Source organism: Nymphaea colorata, chromosome 5 (genome assembly GCF_008831285.2).
Source record: "Nymphaea colorata isolate Beijing-Zhang1983 chromosome 5, ASM883128v2, whole genome shotgun sequence".
In the NCBI taxonomy this organism is placed as follows: domain Eukaryota; kingdom Viridiplantae; phylum Streptophyta; class Magnoliopsida; order Nymphaeales; family Nymphaeaceae; genus Nymphaea; species Nymphaea colorata.
In genome coordinates this window covers 19,715,664-19,724,395 of record NC_045142.1, presented here as the reverse complement: position 1 = coordinate 19,724,395, position 8,732 = coordinate 19,715,664, and the positions used below count along the sequence as shown (strand labels likewise).

Sequence of the window (8,732 nt, the reverse complement as noted above, 5' to 3'; positions counted from 1 at the left end):
CTAAACAATGAGGGTGAAAACCACGGGGTACTACGACCCAAAACTCAATCCACTATAATCAATGATATAAGTTTCCCCACGAGGGGCTACACAAAGCCAACCCTCCAACAATAATATCTCACCAAAGCTATATGAGAAAAACAAGGGAAAAATATCACCGATTGAATGCCCAAAACGTGGATTGGGAGGAGATGCGTTCCGCCTCCTCGTTGGAATCGAATCTTGCTCTAGCCAAATGCTCGCAACCTTCTCTTCCTCTTCTCCTTCTCTCCTTTCTTCTTCTCCTTCTCTCCTCTTGCTATGCAGCCACCAAGAGAAAGCACGAGAGACCACACCTCTCCTTTTTCTTTTCCCAAAAACGGAACCCTAGAGGGAGAGAGAGAGAGAGACGTAAGAGGGATTGAGAGAGAGGGGGCACATCGCGTGCCCCTCTTTTTCTTCTGCCCGTCACTTAAGTGACGGGCCGGATCGGGTCCACTTGAGGCTGGACCCGACCCAACAAGGGCCGCATTCACCGCCGCCGTCACCGTCGTGTACTTCCCGCTCCCGTCTTGCGCCACCACCACATCGGCTTTCACTGCCTTATCCCAAGAATCGACCGTTAGGAGCTTCCGATCCCCGGGACTCAACCACGCCGAGAACTCGCCCAATACCTCTCCGAGAATCGGCTCGGCTGTCGGTTGCGTTTGATTGAGAACTGCCAGCGAGGTGCTGAGAAGCGCCATCGACGACTTGACCTCCGACTCCATCGCTAGCTTGGCATCAGTACCGTCAAGCCCATCTAAGCAGGTGACGTAGTTGGTGAGTGCAGCACTGAGCCAGGTGTGCACGTCCGCGTGTGTCCCCTGAGCCGTCGGCTGACCGGCGACTGCATTGAGCGAGTCGACCAATCGGCTCTCCGTCTGGTCCATGAGGTCGAGGCAGTCAGCCAGCGGCCCAGCTTCTCTTTTGCCATTGTTTCCCTTGTGAGTCAAGGCTATGACCGTGCCCACATGCCTAGGTAGGCTCTGCATCGACTCCTCCAAAATGCGACCGAGGATGGTGGCAGCGGTTGCGGGCGTTGTCCCGGCGGAGGCAAAGGTGCTGGAGCAGGAGTCTGGGTGAAGTGTGGTGGCACAAACTTGGGGAGAGACGGGCATGAGGAGAAGATCAGAGGAGTTGCCATGGAAGCTTAGGCGGAGGGAGAAGCAGAGGATGGCAACCAAGGACACACCAAGGAAGAGGAATTGGAATAGAGATTTGGTCTTGCTTGGAGAACCAATGAGAGGTTCATCAAGCCTAGCCATTGTCTCCCGTGATGATCTGAGTGATACAAACAGATACTTATAAGAATAAGGTTGGCGTATATTGTCAATCCCCCGACCAATGGTGGAGAAAGATAGGTCAGTGAAGGGGGCTCCACTGCAACTAATGTAGTTGTCTTTTCCTCATAATTAAACGGAGATGTCGATGTCTATCCTCAGCGCGTTCCGATTTCAGCGTCCCCATCTGTCCTTTTTTTTATCAGTTTTTCTATTGGTCCATTTAAAAAGGTTGAATAATTGAATAATTGCTATATATTTTCTATATTGTGAGGTTGCCCCTTCATAATATAAAATATCGTATTGTGATATGGTTTACGTGAGATAAGACAGTCACGTGCAGATGCTTAATCAGCGCCGGGTACTCTGATCTCCCATGCTTATTGTTTCTTTCAGTAGGTCTGTCGGTGCGCAGGGTCCCAACAAAATAAACCGAAGAGATAGAAATTTCTCTATTGAAAAGTAAACTTAAATCATGATTGATTATATATATATATATATATATATATATATATATATATATATATATATATATATATATATATATATATATATATATATATATATAACTGATAGATACCAAATCATTTGAGGTAAGAGGCAAAAAACTTGACTACTTAAATTCATGTTGAAAATAATTTTAAATAAAATGTGAACATCCTATTGTTTCAATTTAATATAAATCATGCTTTATTTCAATTACTTTTTGTAAAAAAAATTGATTTATCTGCTACCACAGTTTGGATGTTACAACTGCTTATTAACAAGATAATATTAAAGTAAAAAACAACAAACTTAATACATGTTCCTCATCAATTCAGTCTAAGATCATACTTATAAGGCTAGATTATAAAAAACACATGAATATTATTTTTAGTGGGTCTAGTTTTTGTCCCTTACCAAAGTAATCTAGTATCAATTTCGCCAGCATCGGGACACCCAACATATTTGGTAAGACTCCTTCAACATTGTCATTATTTTCTATGAAGCTATTGAATCTAGTCTCCATATTATGCAAATATCTAGAACAAAATTGAAGATGTCTATCTGCAAATATAACCCTTAGCTATGGACCCCTCCACTTGGCTTCGTATTTGCACATAGTTTTTCATTATGGACAAATACCTGTTACATATTATATTGAACATAAAGTCAAACATTGCAATTGATGTAAGTTCAACAAGCATGATAAATAGTTAACATACAATACTGCACTGGTCCCTCAATTGCACCTCTTGACAAGATCAATTGTTAAATGCACAATAACGGCAAAATAAGATGGTGGAAATATCATTTCATGTGATATAATATGAATAAAACACATTATTGTGGTTGGTTTAATTCAGGTTCCCTTAATGTTTTGAAACATATTTTTCAGAAAACATGCATAACTATATAAGAACAACACTTACTTTGCAGGAAAAGTATTTTTTTCATAGTCATGTGAGAAACTAATGTAGTAAACATATCACAATAACGACTCTTTTGGCCTGCAACTCTTGGTTCCCTTCAAGCTTACTTGTCATGATATGTTAATTGTATAGTCATAGGAACCTTCAAACTTTTCACTACAAGAAATGGCAACAGTAGCAACAGTTACAAAACTGTTCCTACCATTGAACCTTATGGGTCCTGCAAGAAGTTCATTTAAGTCTATCATGTATACTATGATTTATTTATACAAATTATTTATAAATAAACACCAAAAACCCAAACTTCCACCCAAACCGCTTGATGTGAAAGAGAAAAAGAGAGAGATCAGGGGCCATGATTTCTAGGGTTTCTTCTCCTTCTCTCTCTGATGTTCATTATCCACAACCACAAAACCCAGCAAAGCTCAGCCGATGATTCACTCCATCTCTAAGCTTGACTCCTCCTCCTTTGGTTTCTCCCGCAGCTCTGGCCTTCGTCATGGTCGAAGCCATTTTAGGGTTTAGGTTGCTATGGCTACAGCCTTGACTGAAGCACCCAAACATCATCTAGATGATGCTGCTGAATGTCTACTTCCTCCTCAAGTGCATCATGATGCTCAAGAACCAGATTCCTCTTTCCTCTCGTTTTTACTGTTGGAAATGCAGTGCGCTTCTTTGTTAAAGTAGAGAAGAAGTTGAATGCGATGTTGCAAGGTCTTTCTGAGAAGCACTCTCCTTTTAAGAGAATGCAACACTTTCTAAAATTTTAGATTTTGAAGAGGAGACATCTCCTTGAAATCTCTACTACATCATCATTCCCCTCAAGGACATGTGAGTAGACACTCCCATCAAACAAAAGAAGGATGACATACCAAACGCCGAGGTACAAATCTAAAGGAGGAGCTGGTAAAAAACATAAAGAAAAAGTGTGCCCCTAAGGGGATTACTTCTCCAACTTCAACTTCATTAGCCCCATCAAATTTGCCTGCATGCTGAAGAATCTAATAATAAGATACCAAACTCAATATGTATTTTTAGTGTTGTGTGTCATGAGAGTTTCTTTGGTTTTACTATCAGGAATGGATCTAGATTATCTCTCAATTTTAGTATGTTGTGGTTTCGATTTATTATCAGGGAGAACTATCTCAAACAATTATTTAGTTGATCTCTGTAGGCCTCTGGGTGTTTTTTCACTTCATTTTTTTATAGAATACAAAGTATTGATTAGTAGTCTAATTTGCATTTGTTATGAAGGTTTATAGGATTTGTATGTTTCACATTGTGATATTCCACATGTTCCTTTATTTACAAACAAGTGACTTTGGATTCTTGCTTTCATTATATAACCTTATTTCAAATTTTTCTTATGTCCATTCTTGCATGTGAAAAGTTTGTTGTTTCCAATTTGTTCCATGCTTGTTATGTCATGAAAAAATAACATTAGTTTAACCTTTTGTAGACGAGGCTTAACTTGGAATACAAAAATAACCTATTTTTTAAAATGTTATATCAATAACTTTTTGTCCTTTAATATTTGTTTTGAGAACCAAAGAACAAAGACCCCTAAATATTTGACAGATATTTTGACCATGTTATAACTTTTCATTTCTGATAGAAGGACCATTGAAAAAGAAGAACATGAAACATATAACGTTCGAATGAGCTTTCACAACGTACAAATTTTTGATGCACTAACATATCAGTTCACTCACATATTATTTTAGCTCTTCCAATGGAAACCCAGGAATTTGGTGTGTGGAGATATTGGAGTTTAAGAAAGCAACTTTATGCAAAGAGGAGACCACTCAAAATTTTGTAGGTGTGCCATATAATGGATGCTTATGGCATTTTTTTCATTTTTTTAGCATTTTTTTAACTTTTTTTTTTGCATTTTTGAGAAATAATTTCCATTCCTCTATAGCATTCTTGTGCATTACTTGTAAAAGAGTCATGGGTAATTGTTCTTGCATCATATACTACAAGAACTCTGTTTCAATTTAGGATAAACTAGCTGCTTATTTAAATCATGTGCATTATGATAGCTTTCATTTTAGGGGTTGCATTTGTTTATTTGATATTCTTTTATTACCTCGACTTGCATGATCTTAGTATTTGTTAGACTTAAAAAAAATATATATGTTTCAGCCTTTATAGATATGAACACAGACAAACTAAATTTAACTCATGTAGAGTTGTAATGCTTGTGACACCTCTCCCCATGCTACAATTCCCATCACTAATGGCCAAATTTTCAAGCTTCAAAAACCAATCTATTTCCTATGGTACTTTTCTGAGACATGCAGGCCCCAAGGTTTGAGTTACAACTTTTATTGAATATGTAGGTTCCAGTCATGTCAATCTGTACATATATGAAGAGTCAAACTTGTCGATTTGCATTAAGGCTCTTTGTTTACGGTGATGTGGTTGTGATGTCTGTGTTCTTCTATGTCTCAAGGAATAGTTATGTGCTGCTATTGTTTGCGTATGAGACTATCACTATGTATTTTGTCATCTCATCTCCTATCATATGTATCTGTAATTAGGTAATATAATCTTCAACCAGCCTATTGTCATATAAATTTAATCATATTTATCCTAGTGAATTGTATTGCTGCAGCCCCTACATCTTCTCTTCATTTCTTTTTTACCTCCTATTCCTCATGCACTACTAGTAAATTTTTTGTGGCATAAGAGGAGCAAAGAGCTTAGCTATCAAGAAGCTTGGTGATGCAATGCGTGGAATGAGTGCACAGGGGTGTAGAGAGATTGAGGCAATTCAGCTGCATACACAGGAAAACACATTCCAATTAGGTCAAAAACAACAAAAAAATGATATGTGATCCATATTCCTAGGTGTTGGGGTTGCCATAATCTATTCTCCTAGCTTTTTCTTTCCACCATCTATTTCATTTATTTTTCTTATATTTTCAATTATTTCTATAAGGTCTTCGGTTAGGCGTTTTTATGTTATTTATTGGGAAAATACTAACCGATACAACATTGTAGCTGGGGAAATTCAATATATTTGCAATTACGTGTTCTAATATCTCCTATTAAAATTATCAAACACTTTTAGTGATCATAATTTGCATTTTAATGACCAACCATTTATGTTTATTATTATATTTAAAAGTTGTTGTCAACATTCAGAAGATGGAAACCAATTGTGCCAAATATAGGTGAACATTGTTTACATCCCCAATTTTTTTTTGGTTTTTGAAGTGCTTCAAAAAAATGAAGTTTTATTTTAAATGAGAGAGAAAGGGACTCACCGTCGGTACTAGGATCGACTGTTCCCAGTGCCTTTACCATGGGTAATCAATCCAAGGGCTATGCTTATTCTTGAAGCATTTTGTTTTGGCTTAAACATATTTTCATTCTAAATGCGATATTGTGTTTGAGAAAATATTAAAGATTTGATGTTTCAAACTTTTGAAAACATTATTTTTGAGAATGCAAAACATTTTGATTTGAGAAAATCTTGAATTGAGAAATCTTTACAAATGCCATTTGAAAAGCTTGAGAAATCATTTTGAAGTCGATTTAGTGTTCTCTTAAGACTTTAAGTATGTTTGAGGTTTGACTCTAATTCGGTTACTGCCTAATTAAAGCTCAATCTCATCTTCTTTAAGTTATTTTGGAGAAGTGTTTGTGATCACAAGTGATGTTAAGTAAGTGTGAATGCATCAATGCATTAATCCTATATAATTAAAAGGGAATAATTCATTTATACCATAATATTCATTTAAAAGCATTCCTACCATCACATGCATCTAAGTTTTCTCATTTTTATTTATAAGATTGTCATAAATATTGTTATGAAAAGAGAAAAGATTTTGAAAATGTAATGAGGCTATAGACCATCAAACATGATTTCAATATTGGGTCATTACTTCATTTTTGGTCTTGGTGAAGTCGACAAATAGAAAATAAAAACCTTAGATCTTTAAAAAAAACTATATCCAAAAGAATGGAAAAAATGAAATACACTCATAGAAAGAAACAGAGAGAGAGAAAGAGATTTTAAAGATCACTAAATACATATATCTTTATACGTATTCTATATGTATACATGTATATGTATATATTTATATATATACATATATGTACACATATGTATATGAAAGCTTGTGAAAATGAAGTACGAAATTAAATAGAGAGGAAAAGAAGTTTTTAAAGGGGGAGAGAGAGAGAGAGAAAGAAAGAAAGAGATGCACGTATACATGTACATGCTATCATACATAAACATGTATGAAAGTTCATATAAAGAGGGTATTGGCTCAAAGAGGGAGAGACTTTAGAGGAAAAGAGACAGAAAAAAAAATTATATATATATATATATATAAAAGTAGGGAGAGAGAGAGAGAGACTTTAGAGGAAAAGAGAGAGAAATATATATATATATATAAGAAATTTTTAGAAGAAGACACAAAGATTCTAGAGAGAGAAAATGGAATATATATATATATATATATATATATATGTGTGTGTGTGTGTGTGTGTGCATTCCTATGTATATAGAAATTCATAAAATAATATGTGGAACCATGGTGAGAGAAGGATAAAGAAACATCATCATGTTCACATATACATATTTAACATGTATATACGTATATGTCTTCATGAGATTGAAAATCAAGAAATGACTTGAAAATATCCGACTTAGATTTTTATACAGGCCGGCGAGGAACTTGGGCTTATGCAAGAGCCTAAGCTAAGTCTCCAAGGCCTCATTAGAGAGAGTTCTTGCTTTCGAAAATCTTTTGAAAAACATGATTTTAAATATTTTATATATTAACATAGAATGCGATTATTTTGTTTGTTACAAGGGAATATATTTCTTCCACCGTTGGGTATAAAAGAAAATCAAGCAATATAATAAGGCACTCATTAGAGTTCCCAATCTGGTGATTAAGAAGGAAACTAAACGTAAAAATGACATGATGATGCATTTTTAATATGTACATGTTCGTGAATGGCTTTCCTGAGTTGGACAAAGCCTAACCTCAAAATCAACATAATAGTAGAGAAGAATCTCAACCCAAACACTCATTTTCACCATTCATTCATGTATAAATGAAAAAGTCAATCAACTATGCATGAATAATATCTCAAAACAAAGCAACATTCAAGAAAAGAAAGAAACATGTTTCAATCATAAAATGACATCTTACTTCATCTTCTCATGGTCTCAATGCACTCAAGAATAGCTTCTTGACTATGAAATGGAGATTTGAGAGCTATCATATATGGCCTTGAGGAGATGAAGAAGAGAGAAAGCGAAGAAACGGAATGGAGTGGGATGTTGATTACATACCTCTAACAAGAATGATTTTAGGAAAAATGAATATCCTTTCTTCGAATGATCCTAAACAATGTTGTAAAAGGTGAGAAAACAAGGCAAGACGTTGAGCTTCTTATGAGGCGAGGCGTTAATCGAAGCATAAGCTTCACAGACAAATTTGTGAATTATATAATATTTATAAAAACAACACCAACTGAAAAAAATGACCGCTATCCTAAGCGTATCAATAAAGAAAAATGCACAACATATGCAAACCACAAAAGGATTTGTAAATCCAAATAAATACAATGTCATAACATAACATGCGTAATTGGCTCATAGCACGACCTGTCCTAAATAGTTAAATGTCATGAATTATTATTGAAAAAACAAAATTAGGTAAACCAAGGAGAATAAGTAAATTTTGTGGGTAGGTATGTTTCAAGTTCCAATTGACTGAATATATATATATATATATATATATATATATATATATATATATATATATATATATATATTATATATATATATATATATATATATATATATATATATATATATTGCTGCCTAACTGAGAAGCAAGCCCATGCTCGCTGCTCGATACAACTGCCTCCTCTACTATGCAAATATTGGGGACATAGATTGGCTTCATTTTATTCACGTACAACATTATTGAGAAGGAAAACAGCTATATTATGCCGACAGACATGCATATATAACTCTTTGCATCTTTTG

At 35.4% G+C, this 8,732-nt stretch overlaps 1 protein-coding gene across 1 annotated transcript; it reads right to left on the bottom strand.

Moving 5' to 3' along the window:
• LOC116255155 (pectinesterase/pectinesterase inhibitor-like) lies at window positions 1-1,286 on the bottom strand. The gene is made up of 2 exons (XM_050078090.1): window positions 501-1,286; window positions 1-30 (listed from the first exon to the last, which is right to left on the bottom strand). Exons 1-2 carry the CDS (start codon window positions 1,284-1,286, stop codon window positions 1-3), a joined length of 816 nt encoding a protein of 271 aa, XP_049934047.1.
• Between the last annotated feature and the right edge of the window lie 7,446 nt (window positions 1,287-8,732).

Coding starts and splice junctions, on each gene's coding strand:
- LOC116255155 (XM_050078090.1), bottom strand. CDS start 1,286: ATGGCTAGGCTTGATGAACCTCTCATTGGTTCTCCAAGCAAGACCAAA. Junction 31..500: donor CGGCGGTGAATGCGGCCCTT/GTTGGGTCGGGT, acceptor TTTGGGTCGTAG/TACCCCGTGGTTTTCACCCT.